Genomic DNA, 27,593 nt, shown 5'->3' with positions numbered 1-27,593 from the left:
AACATCAAATGCTCAGCTGAATGGTTAATGATAGAGTGACCAATCAAATGTTCAGCTGAATGGTCAATGATAGAGTGACCAATCAAATCCTCAGCTGAATGGTTAATGATAGAGTGACCAATCAAATGTTCAGCTGAATGGTCACTGATAGAGTGACCAATCAAATGCTCAGCTCAATGATAGAGTGACCAAATGCTCAACTCAATGGTCAATGATGGAATGACCAATCAAATGCTCAGCTCAATTGTCAATATTGGATTGACCGATCAAATGCTCAGCTACTACCCTTGATCCAAAACTAATCAATATTAAGTCATTTTGGACTACTCCCCAGTAATTGATACTGAAATATCACGGCATCAATCCGTTTGTAGACCTTTTTCACTATAAATAAAAGTTAAATCTTACAAAAAATATTTTCAATTTCCCAAGAACTAAAACTTACCTTCAATTCAGATGGTAACTCTTCATCTAAACCTGATATTCAGACTAAATACAAACAGGAAAATTAATTGCAAGAGCAAATGGAACATCTTCAATACCAATCTTCCCATTTTTGCATACATTACAAAACAAATAAAATATTACAAAGAAAAAATGTAGAAAAATTAGAGTGGCTACATATTCATAAGGCAGTGTCCAATATGAGTTTAATCAACTAAATTGCAAGAACTTACTTCCACACTATACACTCGGGCCAACAATTGATTTGTTGGTGTAATCGGGAGAGCAATTTCACAGACTCCAAACTTGCATTGAATCTTGGGCAAGTCATAGTTATAAAAAAAAAAAATCAGTCCCACACATAACATGCATCATCTTTTCAAGTAGGGCTGAATACACCAATCAGGGCCTTGTTTTATAACATACGTACTCCATTACAAAAGCTGAAATTAACTCTCAGCCGATCATACATCATGATTTAAGTAGCTTGTAACAGAAGCTTATAACTTGTACCTGATTACAAGTTATAAATATATGGCTCCCAAATCAATATCATCATCATATGCTCATGGAAATGTGCAACAAACTACTTCATATGAAATTTCCCTTTCTTACTCATGTTCAACTTGACTTGACACACGGACAATCAATCACAAAGAGAACATATTTTTCTAAGATAAAAAGAAAAAATCTTTGTAAGAATTCACAAGAAAATGTTGTTTCAGTGCTTTAAGTTCCCTCCCTACTTTCAGCGTATTGCATAATAAAATATACAAAAAAAAAAATAGATCACATACTCTCAATATGATATCAAGATTGTGCAGTGCCTGGCCTGCCTTCATGCATGGCATGACTTGAATAAAATCATGCAATTCCCTCCCCCAAGACTCTCTTAGGTATCCTGCCAGATAAAACATTGCCTGAACATGTACATATATAACAATACAAAGAGATGTAAAGAAATGAAAACATTACCAAAGAACTTATGATTGATGATAAGCCAATTATTGTCTCAATGATACAAAGAGAATGTGAACGAATGATTCAAGTACAGTCCCCTAGCAAGGCACTTCTAATAACACAAAACAAAGGGTCCTATCCATCGTTTGAAAGCAGATTTGGGGTTTGTCGTTAATCAATTTCCCCTAAGGATAACATGCATTTTCACAATCAGTTCCCTTAGTATCCCTGAAATAGAAAGAAAAAAGTTCCAAACTGGCCTATGTTCATTACAGTCAAATAATAGGGGCACTTGGAATGGAAATATCCTTAACACTAGAATTTAGTCTTCTGAATGACCTTTTTCTCTAAGATACCATTACACTTATATCAATTTATCAATTAGGTTCATATACGCCTCAAAACAAAAACAGAAAGAAATTACAATGAAACTCTGCTAACTGTAGTTTAAATTCTTTGTAAAACAATGGATCAAGGGAAAGCTTCTATAAAATATTATAGCCAAGGACTTTAATGAGCAAACAAAAGCAACTACACTGAATGATAATTCTCTTTTAAATAACAGACTAAAGGAAAGCTTGAATAAAATAACAGTTCTGGACTTTACCTACAATTTTATTCCATTAATATGTTAAGAATTTGTATAGCCAAGCGGTTACAATAATCCTGCCAGAACGTTTGTGGACCAAAAGTACTTACTCAATGATATTACTTGTGAATGTAATTGACACTTTCGTATTACATCCCTCTGAACTTTGAGGTATCTTCTGAATTTTGGCGTAAAAAATAACTTAATCCAAGATTCACATGTAGCATTCATTGTTTGAAATGGAGATAAATCATTGAACCCTCTAAACAGATTGCCTTTCCAATTCTTTTTGATGACTTTACAATTGCATTATCATGCACGGTTCAATATTTGGAATCATCAGCAAAGTAGTTTTGGTTTAGAATACTATGGCTACCCCCAATGAAAGTGTGTAGGTATTGGCATTTGTATAACAGAGAAATGGAAAAACAGAGGGGGTAGTTTTTTTGGGGAGGGGGAAGATTGAAGGAAATGCAGTACGGGAACAAGACAAAGAATACAAAATTAAAGGAGAGAGATGAATAGAGACTGAAAGATTGATTATGGCACAAATAAAGAAAGGCAGAGATGTATTAAAATGTCCTTCATCTGCTCCATATCTTCATAACATATTAAATGTTTCTTTAAACCCCAATGCATTTCATGAAAGTAAAAGACCATTGGATAAAAATAGATTTGCTCTCAATGATTAAGATATGGCCTCAATAGAAAGCATCACCACAAGCATAAATACTGATGTAATGTGCAACTCTCACAAATATTATTCACTTTGCAAATTTGAATCAACCCCATAAATAGTCACATACAATTAAAGGGATAAACATTCAATTTGGTGTTGAAGTCATCACTTTTCAAATATTAGGCATGTCAGCAAAGCAGCATAATTAGACAAAGCCTCCTTTTTGTCGCAAATGCATCATTTCAATTATCTTCAATTTGTATCTCAGATACACGAATACAGCCTCTTTCTTGTATAAGAAGACTATGAATACTGTTAACCTTTTTTTTCATTACGAAAAACGATTTTAAGATCATAGGACATGTATTGGTATAAACATTTGAGATTCATTTTTATATAGTTATTACAATGTACAAGTGCTTCACCAAATTTCGCTCATTAGAAAAAATGTACAAACTGTATTGTCGAGCCGGGCATATTACAAAATATACGAATTTTCCTGTGAAAGTTGCAAATATATATGACAAATGGCTTTCAGTAATGGATATTTCAATTGCATGAAAAGATGCATGCAACATGCATGTTTTTAAGTGATACAGAACCGACACTGACACGTTGATTGGCGCCATCTACAGTTGAGATCAGGAGACAGAGCCAAAATATCTACCCACAATGCATCATTTTCACTGGCACAAACTTCTTGTGTTTCTGGCCCTGAAACTCAAAATTAGTGATAGATCTTAGGATCGATTTTTAAACTAATTGAATGGATCATCGTGTGCCATCAATCACACAAATCAAATGTAAATCGATCGCTAAAGTTTGTGTTATGCGGTCCATGCTTTTCAAACTAAACCCCCCCCCCCCACCCCTCTGAATGAAAATGATGCATTGTGGGGTAAAATGGCACAATTTCTCAATCTTATCAATAAAGGGCACACTTTAGTGTTTATACATAGTGTGGCATTTAAATGTGGAGATACGGTGAATTCCAAAAGAGCTGTCTTTATCATAATAAGGTATTTATAACAAACTTGTGATACATATAAAACTTTATTCGTCAATTGAATATAATATTCTGATATATCTACAGTGATTTTTTTTCAAAACAAATGTCTCAAAGAAAAACTGATGATTTGAAATAATAGTGGTTTGCTGTCTAGACTTCTTATGCAGTACCTCAAAATTCCACAATAGTGCAATTACATGTAACAATTCCCATTTCTGTTTATGGAGATTCATAAAGTAAAAACTATAAGTAAAATTAATATTCAACATAAAAAACAAGCTGATTAATCATGATTCTTATAAGATTTGTCCTGTTTGTGAAATGAAATTAACAATTCATAAAAGACACGAAAATTAAATTGCTATATCAAGTACCAACTTTGCATGAATCTCACAATTATTTGCACCTTTCAAGAAAAGAAAATATAATGGCCACACTCAACACCATCTTTCAAACTGTCCAATAAGAGTCTTCACGTTTGAGGAACTTCTGGAGGAAAGTCAACAGAGTTACGCTGCTCTCACACTCACTGTGTGAAATACTGCACAGACGAATAATAAATATTACTGGCAAAAAACCCAAACACTTTTAGTAGTCAACATCATAATAAAATAGCCTTGCTTCCAGCAAGACTTTTCCATGATAAAACAGTGGTTAGGAGAAATGCCGAGGATTATGAAAAGCACAAAGATGACCTATCCATTGGAAGGAATATAGAGCCCCTAGGGTTAGGGATGGTTGATCCTGTGTTAGCTATCAGATGTGCTCTCACCCAAGTCTGACGTTGATGACTTGTAATTCAGCCGGTAGTGACCTGCAGATGGACGAATGAAATCAGAAATAAACATAAAGCTATTTGTAAATGAGCCTCTTTAATCACAAAAATCCTGAGCTATTTTGACGCTTAAATAGACTTCTTAGGAGGGGGGAGGGCTGATTTAGCCCCACACCAAAATCTCAACCATTTATCGTCTAATTCAACTAACCTTGGTAAAAATATTTCAGCCTACCACGTAAACTCCAAGAATGTGTTGTCACATTAATGATATCTCATTAAGATCCTTAATTCATGCGTGATTACGGATGCAAATCTATAACATTTCACAAAGCTCCTATGTTTCTTGAATCTGTTGGGAGCATAGAAATATGTTGGCCTTAAAGACAAATTTGACTTACAAGTGGTATATTACACAAATTTTACATTATCAGGCCCCGTCCTACAAAGAGTTGTGATTGATCAGATCAATCACAACTATGGATGGCCAGCGACGTCAGCATCTATCATGCATGTTTATTCAAAATATTTTATAATTATGATGTACATTCATGCATTCATTGTTTTCTTGAAAAATCACTGTGCATTTCTGTGTTTACAAAGGACATTGTGCAAATTTCCTGTAGAAAAAATTATGGTACGAATGGATTTTCATATACTGAGATTGGTCAGATCAATCGTAGCTCTTTGTAAGACGGGACCCTGGTGTACAAAATTGCTTTGATTTGGGCAAATAGTCAACTTGTGCAAGTTTACCTGAATCTTTGATTGTTTATTTTTTTAATGTATAATATATACCAACGTGGGTCAAATTCTTTATGTATATAATTGATTTATTGTATTTTTTTTCCAATTTGTAGACCGTTGTATTGCTTTCATACATCCAGAATTCATTAAGAACAAATCTTTTGATATAAGAAACATTAGAAATGTAATTCATGCATAATTGTGCTAGCATATTTTTACTCCATAACCCAAGTGTTTCAATTCACTAACAATGTTTTCTTTAGATTTTGTCAAATGGTTAATTCACTCTTTCTTGTTCAGATTAAAAATATACTGTATGGTTTTAAAAACAGAGCAAGAATCATAACTCTACGACCTAAAAGGGAACAGAACACAATTGTAAAATATTGTCCAACAGATTTACAATAGAAATTTGAGGGGGGGGGGCAATTAATGGTTCATTATACGATAACCTTAACTGTTTATAAGTTATGAATGTCTCAATACTGTACCAAAAGTAAGCTGCAATGGAATGTCAATGTAAGTAAGCAAAAAGGTACTACTCACTATTATGAGTGATAGACTCCATGGTGGCTTCTCTGCATTCACTAGCTCTATGTCCCTGACCGCCGCAATTGAAGCATGTCATCTGTCCTTTCTTAGACCCACCTGCTCCCCCTCCACCATGGATCCCATGTCCTCTATGACCCATACCACCAAGTCCACTGAGATACATCTGGGCACCTGGAGGCATCATACCAAAGTGAGGGTTCCCTCCGTACATCAGGTCCGGCAAGCCACCCTGGAGGGGCGAGGGAGGCATCGGAGGGGGGTACCGCGGGCCGTTGCTGTGGGGCATGCTCGGCGGAGGGGCATTCCTCATGCTGTTTGGGGTTCCCGGAGGAATCATGTTGCCCTGGTGGTAGTAGTTGGGGAAGTTGAGCTGGCCAGGACCGGCGATGTACGTTGTCGGCTGGTTGAAGTGGATCATGTGGGAGGAAAGGTTGCTGCTGCTACTGCTGCTGCCATTACTGTTGCTGCTGGGTGCACTGGTGGAAGTTTGATGGTTGGCTTGTCCACAATGGCCATTACAACCACATGATGTGCAACTGTTGTAACTGGACAGATTATTGTTACAAGGTGTGCTGTCGGAACTGATTGCCAGGCTTTGCTTGGTTACATAAGTAACCGATGTGGGTGCTATGTAGCCGTCTGTTGTGGGTAGTGCAAGGGAATGCAGATTTGGTAGCAGCTGAATAGTGCCAGAGTTGTGAACAGTCTTAGAGGTAGGGTTGACCTGTTCTTGCGGCTGTGCATGTTGCTGCATTACTGACATGGGGATATCACTCCTTGACTGTAAGGTTCCTGCAGGTATAGGAGGGGAAGGTGAAGCTATTGATCCCCTTGCACCAGGAACGGCCTGCTGCACTACAACTTTTGATGTCCTAAACCCTCCTCCTTCCCCATCACCTGGTATGTACTGCACCGTGTGAACACTCTGCTTGTTGACCTGCTTGATATGGAAAACATGTGGGGTGAAGGGTGCGCCAGCTATGACGGGACTGTCTAACTGATGAAGCTGTCCAGGGTTTCCATCAGGACTAACAACCTGTGGCAGCTGCTTACCGATCACCACCGTGTTGCCAGCTGGCAGAGGCTGCGATGGCATCGCATTCATCCTCTGTTGCATTTGATGAGGCGGTTGCTGATGCATGTGAGGTTTCTGTGGTGGAGGCTGCAGCTGAAGTTGCTGGGGTTGCTGGTCATTGTTTGCGGATTGTTGTTGCTGCTGCTGTTGCTGCATTGGGCTAACCGGAGTCCCAGCCTGAGGTTTGATAGCCACCTGTCTGGGTTCCCCTGGAGGGATAGGAGACCTGTCCCCTTGCCTGCCAGCATCCACACCTACGGACTTCACCACCTGACTGTAGGGTAGAGACGTTGCTGATGGCTGACCGCGGTTCTTGGTGACTAGCTCCCTAGGGCTGGTTTGTTGAGGTGATTGCATACCAGCAGATGTTTCTTTCCTCTTGGCTTGGCTTTGGATAGTCTCAGCACACGATGTAGCAGAGCTTTCACTCTCTTCAGAATCTGGCAAAAAGGAATGGATGAATGTAAAATGTAGAATAGTTCCATAACAAGGTACAGGGTGGGTGGGGATAAAGAATCTGAAGCTATCACATCTCACAATTTTTTAAAAATCCAAGTTTCTGCTAAACTAAGACCTAATGCTCTATCAATTTTTCTCCACTCTACAGATGTATGTATATTTTCTGTTTGTAAATGTCTAAACAAATGGAAGACAGATTTCAGCATCGCAGATGCTGATAGATTAAGTTCCATTCAAAATTTTATACTATGAAATGCAAAAATCGAATCAAATCAAAATCAGGGGAAACATCAATGGACTACATACCTCGATCATTCTCATCTGAGCTATCCCTGGGGCTTGACGGTGGTGAAGAGCACTCCGACCCGGTACCCTCACCGAGCTGCTGCTGTTGCTGCTGTAGGCTTACAATGTGTGCTGCAGCCATGTGGGGCAAGAGGGTACCTGCCGATCCAGGGGGCGGAGGGGTCATAAAGAATCCAGGGGTGATACCCATGTTAGGGTGCATCCCCAAGGCTTGAGAGGTCAACCCATTGTACAGATGCAGATCATTTTTCCTACAGGAAGTGAAAGGAAGTATCAAAGTTACATAATGGAAGGAAGGGTGAAAGGGTTACAAGGGTACATCCCCATGGCTTGAGGGGATAACCCATTGTACAGATATAAATCATTTTTCCTCCATGAAATGAAAATAAAATGTTAGATCTTAAGTTACATAATGAAAGTAAAACTGTTGAATATTCATGCACAACAAGGAAATAACTCTATACAAAGATACATATCCAATCCAATATAGAAGTGGTGGAGACTTTGAAAACAAGTGGAATGCCTCTGGCCATCTCACCTGCATCACGCGATTCAATATAGCAGCAGTGCTGATTTTGAAAACTACTATAACTCGCACAAGATGTTCAGTGATACTTGGTTACTCTTATTTCCACGTTTTATGAACTAGACCAATACACTTATAGAGATATGATGGCAATTCAACAAATACCCCCAACGTGGCCAAAGTTCTTTGACCTTACATGACCTTTGACCTTGATCATGTGACCTGAAACTCGCACAGGATGTTCAGTGATACTTGATTACTATTATGTCCAAGTTTTATGAACTAGACCAACACACTTTCAAATTTATGGCTGTAATTCAACAAATACCCCAATTTGGCCAAAGTTCATTGACCCTAAATGACCTTTGACCTTGATCATATGACCTGAAACTTGCACAGGATGTTCAGTAATACTTGATTACTATTATGTCCAAGTTTCATGAATCAGATCCATAAACTTTCAAAGTTATGATGGTAATTCAACAGATACCCCCAATTCGGCCAAAGTTCATTGACCCTAAATGACCTTTGACCTTGGTCATGTGATGTGAAACTCATGCAGGATGTTCAGTGATACTTGATTAACCTTATGTATAAGTTTCATGAACTAGGTCCATATATTTTCTAAGTTATGATGACATTTCAAAAACTTAACCTTAGGTTAAGATTTTGATGTTGATTCCCCCAACATGGTCTAAGTTCATTGACCCTAAATGACCTTTGACCTTGGTCATGTGACATGAAACTCAGGCAGGATGTTCAGTAATACTTGATTAACCTTATGGCCAAGTTTCATGAACTAGGTCCATATACTTTCTAAGTTATGGTGTCATTTCAAAAACTTAACCTCAGGTTAAGATTTGGTGTTGACGCCGCCGCCGCCGTCGCCACCGCCGCCGCCGCCGTGGGAAAAGCGGCAACTATAGTCTCACTCTGCTATGCAGGTGAGACAAAAACATAAAGATGAATAATCACAAATAACATCAATCGTATGATAATAAGATTCCAAGTTCCTTAACCTATAAAGAATGATTTCGCTCTGCTATGCAGGCAAGAAAAAAAATCCATGATCATAACATTAGTGGAGAAAGTGCATAGAAACTGTATCACAGTGTACAACATGATAACTGGAGCTTGTAAGTTTCTCAATACAGTTTTAAAGCATGAGTATGCATATAACTGGACTAAGATTTCTAAAGATTGCCTAGCTATTCAATCATTGAAGAGAGAGGAAGACGTTACCTCAGCTGTTCCAACTGGGTCTTGATACGTCCTTTTGCTCCTTTGACAATGTTCCAACGATCAATCTGTTCATCAGAAAGTTTTAGCACCTAGAATCAGGCATGGTGAAAAAACGAGGGTTCAATAAATACATCTGGATACATTTCTTGATAAATCGAAATGTATGTGAGGAACATCTTTAAAATAGTAATTTGATGTTTCGCTTTGGTAAAAGCGGTTAATAAAACATTAAGAATAAAAACATATCAGGGCTTCATTTTTAAAATGATGGATATTAAGAAAATCCACTCTCAGTGAAGCTCTGCATGCCCATCCCAACAAACATCTGACGCCAGGGAAAGCGATGTAATCGACACCTCCCCATCCACATCTGATGCAGGCCAAGCAATAAAATTGTGTATCCTTTCCTACTTCAAATGTCTGGTTTGTGTGGTTTTTTATAAGATTAATATCCAAGTTTTCTTAAGTCTTTTTTTAAATTTTGCTTTTTTTTTTTTGTTTTTTTTTTTTGGGGGGGGGGTGGGGGGGGGGGGGGCTGGGTTTCAGGTCCTTTTTGACAAATTGCTCTCAGTACGTGCATATTGGTGAAGCCAAGTCTGAAACTACTCTTCTGAAATAAGGTGTCCCCCAAGGGTCAGTATATGGCCCCTCCACTTTTCTCTATATCTTCTACATATGGGCATCATCATTTCAACAATTCATTCAAACAATTACTTAAAATATCTTTTCACCTTGTAATTTCATCATTCACTTTTATTAACTGCAATCTTTATCAAAAAGTAATTAATTCATTTAAGTCAGTCTGAATTGAAATCATTCAATTGGAATAGATCATAAAGGTGTTTAATGTTGTATTTATTGTTCATTTTTATTATTTGATTACAAAATAATTGTTTCTGGGATTCAAACGAAGTCATATCTGTCTAAAATTTCCTCTCTTTTTTGCTCTGTATCATTGAATTTGAATTTTTATAGTTTATTATAAAATGTAACATATTTTTTATTTATGTCCTAATGATTTTTTTATGATTGTACATAGCACCATGAGTGTCATACTGCCTGACGGAGAAGTGGGCTTTAGAAGAATCCACCATTATTATTATTAATCGATCCGCTTGAAATGAAGCCTTCTGCAAATGGTAGATATACAGTCCATTTTTTGTACAATGCACAGATTTAAGATAAAGCAACTCCGATTTCATGAAACCTAGACAAAACAAATTATTTCTATTTTTTTTAAAGAAAGAGAGATAGTTGCCATGGTTACCTGATCAAAGCTCATCCCTTCAAAGAGGTAGGCATACTTGTGGAGTCGCTGCTTCTTGAGCCACTCATGGATGATGGGGGCAACCTCCCTACTGGAGGAGGGTGCTAGAGCGGTCTGGGGGGAGTTGAAGGGTACTGGACACCGGAAGATAGGGGATTGCAGGGGTGTTTGTGAGATGCACACATGGGTGGTGGACGGTGCCGAGGCATAGAGCGATGCGGTATGGGTGGGAGGGTTCCCTGGAGTGGTGAATGACGGAGGCCTAGAAGTAGTAGAAAGCAGTTACAAGAATGTTATCTACAAGTCTACTTATAATCATAAGTAATGAGCTTTCATGTGAAAGTGCATTGAATTGGTAGACCATGTGATACCCTTTCAATATCATATACATGTATAATCAAAAGATGAAAGTTTCCAGCAAGAAATAATATAAAAGCATGTAAAGAACAAGTATACTTCACTGCTCAAATTCACACAAGTTATAAACATCATATTACACACAATCTCCCCTATAAATATGTGGCAAATTCATGCTATTCACGTAATTTCAAATCTTGCAATGAGCTTCTAAATTCATTTGGAGTCTTTTTATTTTCAAGATCTTTAACTTACCAATTTTGTGGAGGATTTGGTTGCACTGATTTATAGGACTGTTGTGACACAGATACAGGTTCTGTGAAATAAATGAAAAGAGAGAGAAATGGTATAATTATACATACATGTAACATTTATAAGGCGCTTACTACTGGTGTTTCTAAGCGCACTGTTTTCTGTTTATGGTTTGTACTTGGGATTAAAAGAAAAGAAAAAAAAAAAAAAAAAAAGAAGAAAAAAAATGTGGCAGGGGAAAATGTCACAGCTAATGCAACTATACTAATAATCAAAAGTCAATAGGAATACCAAATAAATATGGAGTTTGACCTAGTATCTTGGTATATTCAATATTAAATCTATGAGTACCAAACACTTGGTACTAATAACTGATTCTTGGCTTAAAATCAAAAGCAATTTAGCATTTTTTAACAACTAGTATGACATTCCAAGATGATTACCATCTCCTGAACTTCTTGGAGAATGTAAAAAAAAATGACAGCACAACTACTCAAACCATCAAAATCTTATTGCTCTGGAAATTATATTTTAGAAAATAGTCGCCTTTTTAACTGCCTCCAAAAACACATGACATATTCTCAAAATTGCTTCAGTTTTCCCACTCTTAAATTGGATATAAGAAAACAGAGCAATGCATATGACATTGACTTGCGAATGATCGTGAGAAATCAACATGTATTACAAGTACACTCAAACTTTTGAGTGGTGCTCAAAGAGTCCTCCTTATTTATTTCATGGAAGGTTACTTGTAAAGCGCCATCTTCATTTTTTCCAATGGAGTGCAGGAACTCCTACAGCGTCTACAATTCAAAGAATCGAGCCACTGCTAGATTAATATTTACCTGAAGTGCTTCCTGCATTTGTGTACTGCTCTGAAGGAGTAGGAATGAAGACCATACTAGACATAGTTTGATAGTACACAGAATTGTTGCCAGCACTGGTGGTTGTCACTGTCGCAGTCACCATTGAGTTGTTGTTTGAATGCATGGCCACGTTGCCACCGTTGCTGCCACCACCAGCACCACCACCACCGTTGGTATTGTTGGTACTGCCCTCATTGCCATTGCCATTGTGAGGTTGCACCGATGCAGGAAGGTTGACTTGGTGGTGGTGTTGTGAGATGTGAAGTTGATTGACGGAGGCAGCTATGTTGTGAGTTGGTGTTCCAGGTGGTGGGGGTGGCTGGTGTAGCTGCTGTTGCTGTTGAGGTGGGGGTGGCAGTTGTTGCTGCAACTGGGGGTTACCAGGGCTAAGTAACTGCTGGTGGTGGTGATGGTGCTGTTGTTGGACTTGCTGCTGTTGCTGCAACTGTATATGGGCATGGGACTGCATCTGCATGTGCGGGTGATGTGGCGGGAGGTGAGGGTGCGGGGAAACGTGGCCCTTGATTTGCTGTGATTGCTGATGCTGCTGCTGTTGTATGTGCACGTTTGGGAACTGCTGTGGTTGTGGATGTCGTAGGTGGATGGACGGCTGTTGCTGATGTTGAAGCGCTTGTTGCATGGAGTGTGGTTGGATAGACTGCTGCATCTGAGCCAAGGCAGCTGGAAACACCTGGGTCTTGTTCACACCGGCTGCAAACTGCTCCAGCTGCTTGTTGAGTTCAGCTTGGTTGGTCACCAGGGCTGGAAGATGGACTGCTGGAAGTGATGGCTTTGGTTTTTCTGTTTACAGACATAAATAAATGAATAAATAAATAATAAATAAATAAATGGACGGACAGATGGATGGATCAATCAATCAATCACTCAATAAATAAATGAAAATGGCATCAACAACAAAGGCCAACAATAAACCTAAGAAAAAAACTGGGGACAAAATGTAATGTGAAAATTAAAAAAGGCCTATCCAAATCACTCAAATTAGGAAAAATATATCCCCAACCCACCAAAATATACCCCCCAAAATATATAAATACCAGGTTATTTTATGTCCTCATAAAAACACAATTCTTAAAAATTTGAAAAAGGTGACAATTAAGTAAAATTTTGTTTATTATGGATCAACAACAAAGGCCAACAATAGACCTAGGAAAAAAACTGGCGACAAAATGTAATGTGAAAATTAAAAAAGGCCTATCCAAATCACTCAAATTAGGAAAAATATATCCCCAACCCACCAAAATATACCCCCCAAAATATATAAATACCAGGTTATTTTATGTCCTCATAAAAACACAATTCTTAAAAATTTGAAAAAGGTGACAATTAAGTAAAATTTTGTTTATTATGGAGCAATGGAGGGGTAGTTCCTACACTCCATTACAGTGTCATTACATATGCATAAAAAGAAATCCCATTAGGTATAGCGATACAACTTTTAATTTTTTGTTTTAATGCTTTATCAAACAATGAATAAACTTTATTCGATCTGCTTGTCTAATTTATCTCCCCCCCCCCTTTCTTTCTTTCACAATATTTTCACTTCATAATAACTCTGTGTTGGAAGTCAAGATATGAAATAAGAAATAAGTTAATGTTATTTGGTAGATGAAGTTATTTTGTTTGTGTTGGATTCCCTTCTACGAGCGAGCGCAAGATACTCACCAGCAGGTGGGGCCGAGGGAGATATACTGCTATGATGACCGGCGTCTTGTTGCATACCATTACCATCGCACACATTAGAGCAAAAGAACTGTATCACATGGTCACACTGGAGTATATGCTGAGGCAAGGCTGACAATTGTCTACAATACAAACAGGGCAAACACGAGTTTCGATAAATCAGAGAGGGCTTTCACGCCATCATACACTCTATGGCATGTATTCTGAAGTCGGGTTTAGCTTAGACCATGGTCTAACTCTGTGCTAAAATTATGGGAAGCCAAATTTTCAAAATTTTGTTTACAGTGAATGCTTCTCATGTTAACAGTGCTCTTCACTAATTATTTCATGGTGAAGGCAATTGTCATACTTATCCTTCCCAGGCAGTTAATAATGTTTAGGGAGTCAAATGAGCTGATACATTGAACCTCTACTGTTAGAGATTTATGCAACAACTGGCTTTCCATAGTTAAACCACAGCTTAAAACCAGAGATTTAAATTAAACCTGACTTCAGAATACGGGCCTATAGCTTAAAGGGATGGTCCGTGCTGAAAATATTTATATCTTAATACATAGAGTAGAATTCACTGAGCAAAATGCCGAAAAATTTCATCAAAATCGGATAACAAATAACAAAGTTATTGAATTTTTAAGTTTGGCAATATTTTGTGAAAACAGTCGTCATGAATATTCATTAGGTGGGCTGATGATGTCACATCCCCACTTTCAGTTTTCTTATGTTATTACATAAAATCATAATTTTTTCATTATTTCATACTTGTGTGAATAATATGTCTCCTTATAATGAAATAAGTTGCAGCAATAAATATCTAATGCACTAAATCAGTTGTCAATCCAATTTTTCTAGTTCTTGGAGGAAAAAATTTGAATAAAATAATTTCATATAATAAAATACAAAAGAACAAGTGAATGAATATTCATGACTGTTTTCACAAAATATTGCTAAACTTTAAAATTCAAGAACTTTGTTATTTGTTATCCGATTTTGATGAAATTGTCGGCATTTTGTTCAGTGAATTCTACTCTATTTATTAAGCTATAAATACTTTCAGCCCGGACCATCCCTTTAAAACGATAAGAGGTGAGTAAATTGGCATCATGCATTATTCATGCTGTAAGAGGTGGCAATTGTTTTTAAAAATCTATCAGGACGAGATGTAGGACCCCACAAGAAATGAGCTCTTTGCATGTTGTCCTCTTCTTGATTTTGATCTGACATTCTGTTTATTGCTAACGTATTGGCCGAAGGTGGAAGATTGGGTTCAAAGAGTTGAGGAACAGAATTAGGGAGTGACAAAAACTTCAGTGCTTGCTATAGAGTACCGAAGTGTGACGTCAGTTGCCATGGTGGGCTGGTTCTAAACAGAGTCGCAGCTGACGGTTGTCTGTACACTTTGGCTCGTCTGAAAAATAGGTTGTAAGCAATCAAATTCCGATAGCAGCCATTTCCTCCTATGAGAAACACATGCTTTCTTTCTGCTGGTTCATTTGTTTAGAACCAGGCTGCCATGACACCATGGCAACTGACGTCATCGCTTCGGTACTCAATTGATGTCTAATGGTAGCATTGGCACAAAAAATGCATGAAACATATCACACAGGGGTTTTATTCTTTATAACTTGATGGAAATCCCGCTACACAAACATTGGCACAGAGGCCCGTATTCTGAAGTCGGGTTTAACTTAAACTCAGGTTTAAAGTTGTGGTTTAAGTATGGGTAGCCAATTGTTACATAAATCACTAACAGTAGAGATATCATACTTCAGCTCATTTGGCTCTCAAATAATTCATAATTATCTAGGAGGTATAAATAGATGATTGCCTTCACCAACGATGAATCAGGAAAGAGCGCAGTAAACATAAGAAACATACAACTTAATAAAAATTTTGATACTTTTGGCTTCCCATAATTAAACCACAACTTTAAACCTAAGTTTAAGTTAAACCTGACTTAAGAATACGGGCCAGAGAGTCCAAAGCCACGGGCAAAAATTCATGAAGATGAAAATAGATTTAGTGATATTGAATGTCATATACAAATGTTAAATTACAAAAGTAATGTAGGATTTGCAATTCAAAATATCAAAGTGAGATGTTGGAATTTCTTATGCTCTTTTAGAATTTGCATACACTTATACCCCTTTCATAAACCCAATAAAATATATCCTCCAATTAGCCGCCTAAGAGTAATGCGGATAATTCAATAAAAATTGCGTTCACAAACTCCATAAATTATTTTTACGAGCGCCCGTCCTGAAAAAGGCGGATAATCGTCATGACAACTGGACACGCCCCCTCCAATGCGGTTGTGTTGGAAAAGGGTGACCTTGTGACCGCACCATGGCAATTATCCGCATTATTTGGAAATACGTTCATAAACTCAAAATCTTGTCCCGATGCCGCTATTATGCGGATAATAGCAGCATCAGAATAATGCGGATAACTCTTGTCCTCCTCTGATTTTACGACCAAATTATGCTGCTATTAGCCGCATAATTGTGTTTTATTGGGTTTATGAAAGGGGTATTAGACTGGATGGATCAAGCTTACTTCATCATAGAAAATATTTCATTCAGTTGGACAAAAAGGTTCTAAATTACACTAATCTTTAAAAAAAAATGCCAACCCTTATGAAATGGCATTGTGACTGATCAGTGGGTTGGAAATGCCATAACCAGCAATGAAAACTTGAAATAACCAACTGACTCACTTTCCCTTTGTTCACTTTCCTTCTCCTTCACTCTGTACCTAGACAAAAACCTTTAAAAAATAGTTAAACAATGAGGATAATGTGCAAATGGCGGTACTTACTTGGTATATTCCACTATTTCAGTTTGAGTCTTCTCTCCTTGTTCTCCTGGTGGGGTCATGCTGAAAATCCTCTTTCCTGCTTAGGATAGAGAAGAAAGTAGAAAAACAAGAGATCATCAGTATGCTTCAATGTGATTTCAGACAAAGAGAGCATGGACATGAAGAAAAGAGAATAAAAGTGGGACAGTGGGAGGACTCTCCAAGTTTCAGTCAGAATATGCTATCAAATCTTGATTGAAGAGAGGCATTTCATCTTCAGCTGTTCCTACAATTACAAATGAAATGTATGTTGATTTTTAAAATCACAAATAGATTTCTCAATAATTTGTAATTCAGTTAATTTGTAAGTCAGCTATTTGCATTTATACCTGAAGCTGAAATACTATGAAAAGTCTTTCACCTCTGTTATGTCATTCGCCAAAATAGAAATAAAATCGTTCAAAACATCTAGTCAAATTTCTTTAACTTAGAAGATCTTTGGCACTCCATACAACAGAAAAAAAATGTTACACAGGGGCTTAGAGGGATTTCACCCCCATGCTTAAAAAAAGCCCTGGAAATTAATAGAGCCCCCAAATTCCCCATTCAATTCAATGTTAGAGATCATCCAATGTTGCAGATTTAGGCAATCGGTTGTGAAGAGTAGCCCCCCCCCCAAAAAAAAAAAATAATAATAATAATAATAATTTTTAGCCTGCCATGTGCCAGTTGTTTGGGAATCCATTTGAAACTGTACTATTTTGTTTTACGAAATGCATCAGAACACAGTCACAATAGTAGGCAAGAAAAAATGAGCTTATGATATTAAGGCCATTGCTTTCTCATTTCATATGAAAATTCATCCTTCAGTAACAACACGGACAAGTATATTTACACATTAAACGTGCTATGTAGAACCACTAGTAAACACATTTTAAACATCAACTCAAACAAATACATGTAGTTATCCTTGCACTTTGATAATAGGTGACAAAGTTTCAAGACAATAGAGGAAAAACAAACAGTCAAATGGGTGAGGAAAGTAAACTGTATTGTACATATTTGCTTCATAAAATTGTGACAGCTGAGATAACAATATTTATAAACTCTTTTTAATATATATACATGTAAATACAATTTTATTATCTTTTAAATAAAGAAACAATCAAATTGTGCACCCTTCAATATAAGGATCCCAGAACTGTTTCCAGTTCTTTATCTCATTAAATAGCTTCTGGTGATTCTCTGTGCCAAGTACTTTGACCTTTGTGTATGAAAAACTTACATGTAATCACATAACACATTCCATCATTGAAATCATTGTACTTCTTGAAAATATAGATCCCTATGCCAGAGACAACTCATGTTGGGGTCTATGGTAAATGCGTATTATACTGAATTCATATCTTGATCAATGTGTTACATGTAGTAACAAGTATTGAAGTGTAAGAACCGTCTTTTGATTTCTAGAATAAATAACATTCAGCATTGAGCTCTTGGATTTTCCTTGTAGCATGTCTGTACTTTTTGTGCATATACTTGTTGAATGTATATACATATTTAGGCCTATACGTTAAAGCAATAATGGAATTATGGAAATTGAATTGCATAGTAAATTAGTATGTAGATAAGTGTCATAAATATATTATCATTCATCAACACACAAAGGAGTAACTATTTGTGTTTACTCAAATCAAACTTTTCTGTAATAAATATGAATGTTATTAGTCACTTATTTTTAGTTAATTTATATGTCATTTTATTCATTAATTTTTTTCTGGGGATGGGGGTGTAAATTTCATGTTGTGTTATTGGTACTTGAGAATATTTTCTATCAACTGGAGGAAAGGACAATGAAAGTAAATTCCCAATATAAAAAAGGATCAATGTTCTATTGTCTATTCCAGTATCCTGAACTACACTGTATATGAATGTTTTCACCTGTGTATTTAAGAGTGAGCTTTCCAAGATATATCACACATCAATGCCTCCTTATTTATTTCTTTTAAATCAAACTCCTGAATAATTCTCAATTAGGCAATCAATCCTCATACATACATGTAGTTCAAATTAAATCAAACAATTGATTACTACAATCATGGTTTCCCTGTACAAAGTCTATTAGGATAAAGGAATTCATCTGTCAATAGGCCACAACGATGCACTATCTCTGTGTTGACATTTTAACTCAACCACTTGCAAACTACACAGTGCACAAATGAGAGTAAATGCACAGCAGTGAGAAAACTATCTATAGCTACTGTGCTGCTGCGTTCCATATGGTTGCAATATCTCCTCAAAGGCTTTGACATCCAAATGTCTCTTTTTCTCTTCAACTCATGGTGTCAATTTTCATGTTAGGTCTGCTAATTGATAACATCATCTGTTCTAATGCATGTCCTAAATCTTTAAATTTTGCAATATGTTCAGTGAAGTCTATTGCGATAGAAATATTTGGAATAATTATATTTGGAAGGCTGGAAGTAGATTATAATTGTTTCATGGTTGAGATGCGACATGAAAAGGAGGCTAATGTGTCTTGTCTCACACATTTAACATGTATGACCGATAGAGAATATCCTCAGGCACATGAATTGTGGATGGCTACCTCGACTATTTGGAAACAAGGTGTTTACTCCGAGTATGGAATCTAGGCCATATAGCACCTGCAAAATGATATATCGACAAAGCATGTGCCCTTACGGTGGTAAATCTTTAGGCCTATCTCATTCTTTTTTAATTTGAGAATTGTTATACAATAACAAGAAAACTACTGTAAAATTAATTACAATTTAAAGCGCTTAGAAACCAAAGTATGAGGCGCTATATAAATGTAGCTATTATCATTATTATTACTAAGAAGAACGCAAAGTTCTGTCTCTTTGAACAAATACTTGTATTTCCACTATTTCATTGATCAAATGTGTGTTTTAATGGATTCCCTACTGTAGCTATGGCACGGTACAACAAATCAATGCATGTCTGATTGTCAAAATAGTGTTGAATAAGTTCGACAGCCCGTCTGTATAACTTCTCCTGTTTTTATGAAATCATTGGAAATTAAGAATTACTTTAAATACACAGAGCTTCGCTATTTCCTTCAAGATCTTTTTCCTATATTACTGAGGTATCAAATTAAAGAGCAGATAACAAATGTTTTAGACCTGTAATTTTCATTTCAGAACTTGGATTCCACCTGCAAAGTAACATTTTGGTGTCGTTTTTTTTCCTTTTTTTTTCAAATTGTTTTTACTCACTCATGCATGGATAAGGAATCTTTTGAATTACAACATGTGAAAGAGGGAATCTTAAAGGTCAAGTCCACTTCAGAAAATGTTGATTTGAATCAATAGAGAAAAATCAGACAAGCATAATGTTGAAAATTTCATCAAAATCGGATGTAAAATAAGAAAGTTATGACATTTCAAAGTTTCGCTTATTTTTCACAAAATAGTTGTATGCACAATTTAGTCACATGCAAATGAGAGAATCGATGATGTCCCCCACTCATTATTTCTTTTGTTTTTTATTGTTTGAATTATACAATATTTCAATTTTTACAGATTTGACAATAAGGACCAACTTGACAGAACCATTAAATGTTTAAAAATGGTAATTCCACGTGTTCAGGGCGAAATAAAACTTTGTTCCACAGGACAATGGGGAGAAAATTAAAATATTTAATATTTCATATAATATAATACAAAAGAAATAGTGAGTGATGTCATCAGTTCCCTCATTTGCATACTGACCGGTATGTGCATATAACAATTTTGTGAAATTAAGCGAAACTTAAAAATGTCATAACTTTCTTATTTTACATCCGATTTTGATGATATTTTCAGTGTTGTGCTTCTTGAATTTTTCTCTTTTTATTCAAATCATCTTTTTGTTGGGGTGGACTTGTCCTTTAAGCTTTAAAATGATAGGTCATTGTATTTGTGACGAGGTTACAAATCATCAATAATCCTCACTCACTCACTGAGGAGCTACTGAACATGTATGCTGGTTTTACATGCTGACTTTTATATAAAGTTCTTTAATCCATTAAGGAAATGGAAAACTAAAGCATTCTTCTTTTCTGCACATCAAAGCCATCACACATTCTAAAAATTTACCATGTTGCAAAAGACGCATAATAACCAAGAATATTCCAGGGATAGAAATTGAATGACCCTATTAAACTCGCTAAGTGCAAATACAGATTGCTACCATGGAAACAGTTCTTTACTTCTCTTTGCAACTTGGATTTCCATTATTCCGCTTCACTCCGTCTATACCATTCAATCATTGCAAATATGCTTGTTTTTTTAATATTTTTTATTTAGCCTCTCCCCCTTAGCATGAGGACAGTGAAATCCTGCTAGCAGATATGGAAGTCAAATTCACACAAGTAAAAGTTCTTGCATAATGTCTATAGGCAGACAATAGAGAATAATTAGAGCAATTGAATTACAATTATCTTTTCTAGTTTTAGCTCTCATTAATGAGGGGAACTTTAAATAAACAAATAAGTTTTCAGAACTTGTTTATCTGTATGTTGTGCATTGTATGTGGGTGGGGCCTTTGGTATTATTATTCTTGTGTGAGATAAAGTTGTAAATTAAATATTTAGAGATGAGGAATATTTACAAAATAACTTGGATTATTACAAAATCCAAGCCAAGAATTGTAACTATTTCTTTGAATCACATGATCTGCTTAACGTGCAGTTTGGGCAGCTACACTGGAGACAGCAGTGAGAGGTAAATGTTCTTATGAATAGGAACCATGTAGATACATGTAGTTCACTACAGAGCTAATTGTAATTTGTTCAAACCCCATCCTTTCCCCTAGAGCCAGATATTCTTGTGACGCTATGATGAAACAAGTCCTATACACAGTACTTGACGGGCCCAAATAAATACACTTAATGTCAAACCAAAGCCTCAAAGTATACCTTCATTGAACACAGAGAGCTGTGTACAAATAATAGAACGAATGCATTCTGCATATGTTAATGTTCAATTTCACTTGTTGGCTCACTCAATCACTCATGCACTGATTTATCCAATCATCCATTCTGTTATATATATTTTTAATTAATCAATTCATACATTCATCAATCCATCCAACTCATCCATCCAAACTGGTCTGAACTCGACTACTGACAGAACATACAAGCTCTGCTTTTCAGTTGGCCCTCCCTCCCTTTCAATTATTTATATTTCGATTTGATAATTGTCTATTTTAATTTTATAATGTTGTCAATTTTTGTATGTACTTCAAATGTGATTATATGTTACTATGTCAATTGTATCATAATTGTAAATATGAAATTGAAAGTGGAAAATAAAATAATTGAATTGAAAAAAAAAAAAAAACAGTAATAGGCACCCATATGGCCATTGCTGCATGGTCATGTTCATGTACCAAAAAAAAATTGTTCCTTCCTTACTTAACTTGTTGACATTTAAACAACAGACAAAATCCCATAGTAAAAATCGAAGAATCAGAGGGCAGGGAGGCAGTGGTGACTGTAGCTTTATAAATACAGGATGTTACATACTGCATACGTGTGATGTTTTCCTTTATTGAAATATATTGTGATCATCAGCAAACAGGAGAGAAGTAAATAGGAAATCATTTCTAAAACCAAATCACCTGTATGTAAGTGACACATGAAATTGATGTCACATGAGAAAATGAACAGACGTCCGAATGTGGACTGACATCACAGAACTCATTTCCAAGTTTTCTGACATTGAGATTTTAGATTCCAACAAAAATCTTATTCTTATTTTCAATTTGCAGACAAAGTTTTATTTCTTTTTATATTTTAATCATATCTACTATGTTGCAAGAATACTAGTAGAACAAGAGCAAAAATGAATACATAAGTAACAATAAATGAATAGGCAAATAATCAATCAAAACAAGGCAAAATTACCTGGAATATAAGGAATAACCCGATCTTGTTGCTCAGTGCTGGCTTCATCTGGAAACAGCTGAACAAGCTGAAATGCAAGAATAAACATAAGAACTGAATGATGCCTACTGTCACAAACTTTTTTAAAATATCTATCCAAGAAAAGTGTAAATCAAAGGAATGAATGAACAGTAGAAAATTTTGCTTGTAACAGAATGACAGGAAACTGGTATCTTTTCCTAGTGCATAATCAACATTAAAAAGGTTTAAATAAAAAAGGATGTTTTATATATATATGCCTACTAAAGTAGTGCTATCTATAAAGTGAAAGATACATAATGAGCCCAAGAGTGGCCAGCGGACATGTGTGTTGGCTAGAGCAGCAGCTTGTGACAGAGTGATATGGTGGTACCCTATCAAGCTGCCCAGTCTGTCTGTAAAGCTCAGGCAATTCTTTAGTGAACAGTTAACTAGAGGTTTGTAATTATGACTACAATACAATAGTAGCTGGAAAGGTTATTTTAATTTCTTAATCTTGGACAAAGTTACTAAGTTCCGCCTTTAATGAAAGTGCAATGTACATGTATAATTCGACATACCTTGCACTGGAAATCAAAGAGCTGGGCATGTGTTTTACTCACACATGATACCGTTGAATCAGACCAATGAACCTACAAAAGAAGCAAAATGCCTAAGTTATAAACACTGTATCATCATGGAGCTATGGTACCATCAACTAAATTTTCATTCAGCATATGACAATTTCTGCACATTTATATAATAGGTTCCTGTATCATTTAAGAAATTGTTACGATACTTAGTATGAGAACTTTGTATGTAACTTGCACGTTTGTAAAATTGATCACAATTCGGCCTTTGGCTGCGATGATCTTTTAATAAACTATTTTATCTATCTATCATCTATCTATCTACATGAAAACAAAACCCATCATAAAAATGTGGACATACATACATGCTGTCTAGAATAAAAATTAATGAGATAAATGTACATTTCAAATATAATTTATTCCACACAAATAAAGTGAGCATAACAATGTGTTTCTTAACAATGATTTTTTTTTCGGAATAGAAAATTCAGTGAACAGTACATTCTGCAATTTCATTTATACATCAAACATGAATTCCCTGCTTTCCATGCATAAGATGCAGATCAATTACAGAAGTATGTACTGTACAGTATTTCACTAAATCAAACACAAGTGTAAGAGAGGATACACTGTAGATAACATAAATAAGTAATCAGCATGACCTTTCTGATCCAGGTTAAATACTACCAGCTATACTTCATCTCAGAAAAAAAAATCTTCATTTATCATTCATTACGAATGCCACTGCAGACAGCACTGGGGCAATAGCGTGTAAATACGACTTGCAGATTTATGACACTTCTTTCAGTCGAAACTATATTAATGTCATATGACTGGCAAAGTTCTGTTGACTTCATTGGTCTTCAGCATATATTGACACATTTTTCACTCTCTCATTTCTTGGGCCTGAGGAAATTGTGCATCTGATCAAATATTAAATCATACCGTAGCTTTGGTAGCAGTGTCAAACTGGTATTGATAATCATAGCACTGAAAGGTTGGAGGAATATAATTTGAGTTGGAAGAAAAAACGATTTATTCCCAAATGCTTCAGAAAGTAATTCAAACTTGAGGATTAGAATAACATAATTAATAAACACCAGGAACAGATAGTAAATCTGTATCAGGCTGAAAATAATATGGTATCGGCAGATGAAGAAAAATCAGACAAAGAAAACACTGAAAATATCATCAAAATCAGACAAGAAATAACACAGTTATAACATTTTAAATCAAAGCTTTGAAATATTTTGGTAAAACAGTTCTCAATGCATGTCCTCATGAATATGCAATGAGCAAGCTGACTTCAGAGAGCACTGGAGGACTATTATAACAGTTTGAGGGGAGGGGGGGCAAAGGCACCTTTAATGGAATAGGTAATTGGCCGGATAAGTGTTTCATAAAGCTGTTTGTAAGTTAAGAGCGACATTAAGAACGACTGGTGGACCTTCTTACATGTATGATGTATGTGCTAAAAATCACCCATGAACATTTAATGGTGAATATCATTTACCACAAGAAAGGGTCCCCAGTCGTTCTTAAAGTCGCTCTTAACAGCTTTATGAAACAAACACCAGGGGGGTGTTTCACAAAGATATAAGTATGACTTAAGTCGCACTTAAATGCCGAAGCGTACATGATATGCAACGCGCGATCTTATTGATAGATACGCATTAGTGCGCGTCCTCATGACACGATCTGACCAATGCGGTCAAGCCTTTCATACCGTACGCAACTTGGTATTTAAGGTCGACTCTAGGTCATACTTAAATCTTAGTGAAACACCCCCCAGGTGTGTTGCTATGTCAGTGCATAAATTATCTTTTGTTAAACATACTTGAAGCCCCCAGTTTGAAAATTACCATAAACACAGCGCCTGAACCAAACTGGTCCATACATCTACATGTATAGAGTAAGCATAATATGAAAATGATAACAAAAAGAAAAGTTACCTGGAAAGTGTACTCAAGACGCTTGTCACTTTGGCGATTTATGAGTCCCTTGACCTCAATAGCTTTTATATGAACTGAATAGAAGAAAAAGTAAATAGGGAAAGAATGTTCAAGTAAAACATGTTCCATTCATGTGTTTCAAATATTACCTGTAGTAAAAAAAATATACAAATAGGTAAGGTTGCAGCAAATTACATTCTGATACTTTAGAAGTGGAGACCAGTCACTCATTTTTGCTACAACATGGTACAAGTCCATGTAAATGTATTAATCTGAAATCTGACCCAACTCATAGTAATTTTCCTATTCTGTATGTTACCACTGCTGCATAACAAAAAAAAACACAAACCATTATCAAATCAGCATGTGGTAAAAATCTCCATTATGAATAAGGAATATTTTGCAGATGAAATAAATAACTTTTGGATCATCATTTTGATTTATGATTTTTTTATACTTTTGAATATAGATTTGAATATCAAAATTAATACCTTACTACATTTTAAATGGATGTGAATGAATGTCCTTTTAAACTCCCACTGTGACCATTGGCTACTACATGCAAATGGGCATTTTCACGGTAACTGACATTACACGGCACAATGTTTTCACACCTTTCATTGTGTGTATCTCTAAAACAACAAATAATGGGAGTTTGCTTTTGATAGAGTTAATAAAGTGAACCTTGCTGTATACTCTGATACTAAGTTTCCCTATGTAACCACATTTTTTAACGCATCAGCAAGCAAAATTGTGTCGGTAACTGACATTACGCAAAAGGACATGCAATTTCAGGGTGTTGATTAAAATTGAAATATCTCATGTCCCTGAGTAGATAGAGTAATAATTTGAATATGTAAATATACCTCCATTACTAGGTTAAGATGTGTCAAAATATTAAACAATTCGTTTTTGTCTTTTGGGGGCTATGATAGTTTATCCACAACCGTGCTGGTAACTGACATTACGGTAACTGACATTACACTTAATTTGCCATAGAGATAACACATGGAAGTCAAATGTGTGGAATCATTGCATTGTATCTTCTGTGCAGGGCTTCACATGAAAGTGAGCTTGATGTGGAAGTATACCCGAGTTTCTAGGAACATTCCAATGAATTTTTTTTTTCTTTTTCTTAATTCCTTTCTTTGATTTGAACATTTTTATCATTACTTGTCGGTAACTGACAATACACATTAACATTTACCAGTGCTATATGATTTTAAAAGGCAAAATTTTCTTGGTACTTATAAGTAAGGCTTTTTAAAATCATAAAAGTTTCAGAATACTTCACATTTTTGATTATCAAAAGATAAGAAATGTATGTTTTACTTACTCGGGGGGGGGGGGGGGGTGGGGTCATAGCAGCTACATGTTTTCCTATAGTAATTTAATATTGCATTGACTGTACACATGAATTTTTCTGACTATACACCCATAATATATTCATCAGTTTTATATTGACTTTTTAAACCTTTTCCTTCTCCAACCTCCCCTCAAAAAAGGCAAAATGAATAAGGGTCTCCTCCCCTAGGCTACACGTACCCCTCCCCGAATCTCATGCAGCCATGTAGTTTTATTGATTTCTATTCTGGTCAGTGCAAGCAATGCTTGTTCATATCTGTCGGATTTCAATTCTCTTCATAACTTGTTTAATCATTTTCTTTGCTAATTTCTTTTTTAAGCTGTCAACAAAAAATAAACTCCAGCTTCTAAACTGAAACTGAACTATTTGTAAATTAGAAGAAAAAAACAGTTTTAGTAGATCCATGCAACATTGATCAGAACTGTCAAATTTCACCTTTCATCTATACTTGTAAACCAAAAACAAAATTGTATCACACATCCACACTACTAACAGACCGTGTATAAAAACCAGGAATTTACTATTAGCAAGGCAATGCTCAAAAGAATCATAGAAACTAAAAAATGGACCCTGGAAATCCCCTTCATCAGTGTTAAGCTTAAAAAATGTTGCAGATTTAGGCAATAGTTTGGGAAAAGTACCCCCTACCCCCCCCCCCCCGAAAACCAAACAAAAAATTGTCTGATACAAACAATTAGGTACTTGGTAAGTGCATGTACAAAACAATTTCATAGTAATTTTTTTGCACGATGGGAATGCAACTTCCTTCATAATTTCATATAGTATTCCTTGTGAACTATACCTTTTAAAAGTCAATAGCAAGCTCCTTCTGGTGTGACTTTTAAAGTGAAAGACTTAAATAACAAGTATACAATATTTCTTCACCATAAAATTGACCACATATTTGCATTTCAATATTGGTAACCATGTTTTATCATGGTAACTGACATTACATCTCGGTAACTGACATTACATTTTCCACTTGGTAACTGACATTACATATATTTAATGGAACCCTATGGCTTCATTGTTAATTGGTAATCTTTAATTTTGGTGTAGAAGGGAGGGGTGTTACCTAGAGAGGAAATCTACCAAGTTTCATATAATATATCCTCTTTTCCAGGAAATGAGAAAAAAAAGTTCATGTTTTCGGTAACTGA

General features: G+C 35.9%; 1 protein-coding gene across 1 annotated transcript; it reads right to left on the bottom strand.

Annotated features, from left to right (window-relative positions):
- Nucleotides 1-1,949: 1,949 nt before the first annotated feature.
- LOC129278320 (zinc finger CCHC domain-containing protein 14-like) lies at nt 1,950-25,688 on the bottom strand. Its single transcript, XM_064095678.1, has 13 exons — nt 25,682-25,688; nt 25,068-25,141; nt 23,107-23,178; nt 22,529-22,595; nt 16,621-16,696; nt 13,789-13,928; nt 12,085-12,906; nt 11,243-11,303; nt 10,631-10,892; nt 9,364-9,452; nt 7,596-7,846; nt 5,750-7,270; nt 1,950-4,495 (listed from the first exon to the last, which is right to left on the bottom strand). Exons 1-13 carry the CDS (start codon nt 25,686-25,688, stop codon nt 4,431-4,433), a joined length of 3,507 nt encoding a protein of 1,168 aa, XP_063951748.1. The 3' UTR covers nt 1,950-4,430.
- Nucleotides 25,689-27,593: the final 1,905 nt, after the last annotated feature.

The sequence above is a fragment of the Lytechinus pictus genome, chromosome 2 (assembly GCF_037042905.1).
Source record: "Lytechinus pictus isolate F3 Inbred chromosome 2, Lp3.0, whole genome shotgun sequence".
Taxonomy (NCBI): Eukaryota; Metazoa; Echinodermata; class Echinoidea; order Temnopleuroida; family Toxopneustidae; genus Lytechinus; species Lytechinus pictus.
The sequence above is the reverse complement of the archived record's forward strand: the minus strand, read 5'-3'. Positions and strand labels throughout refer to the sequence as shown.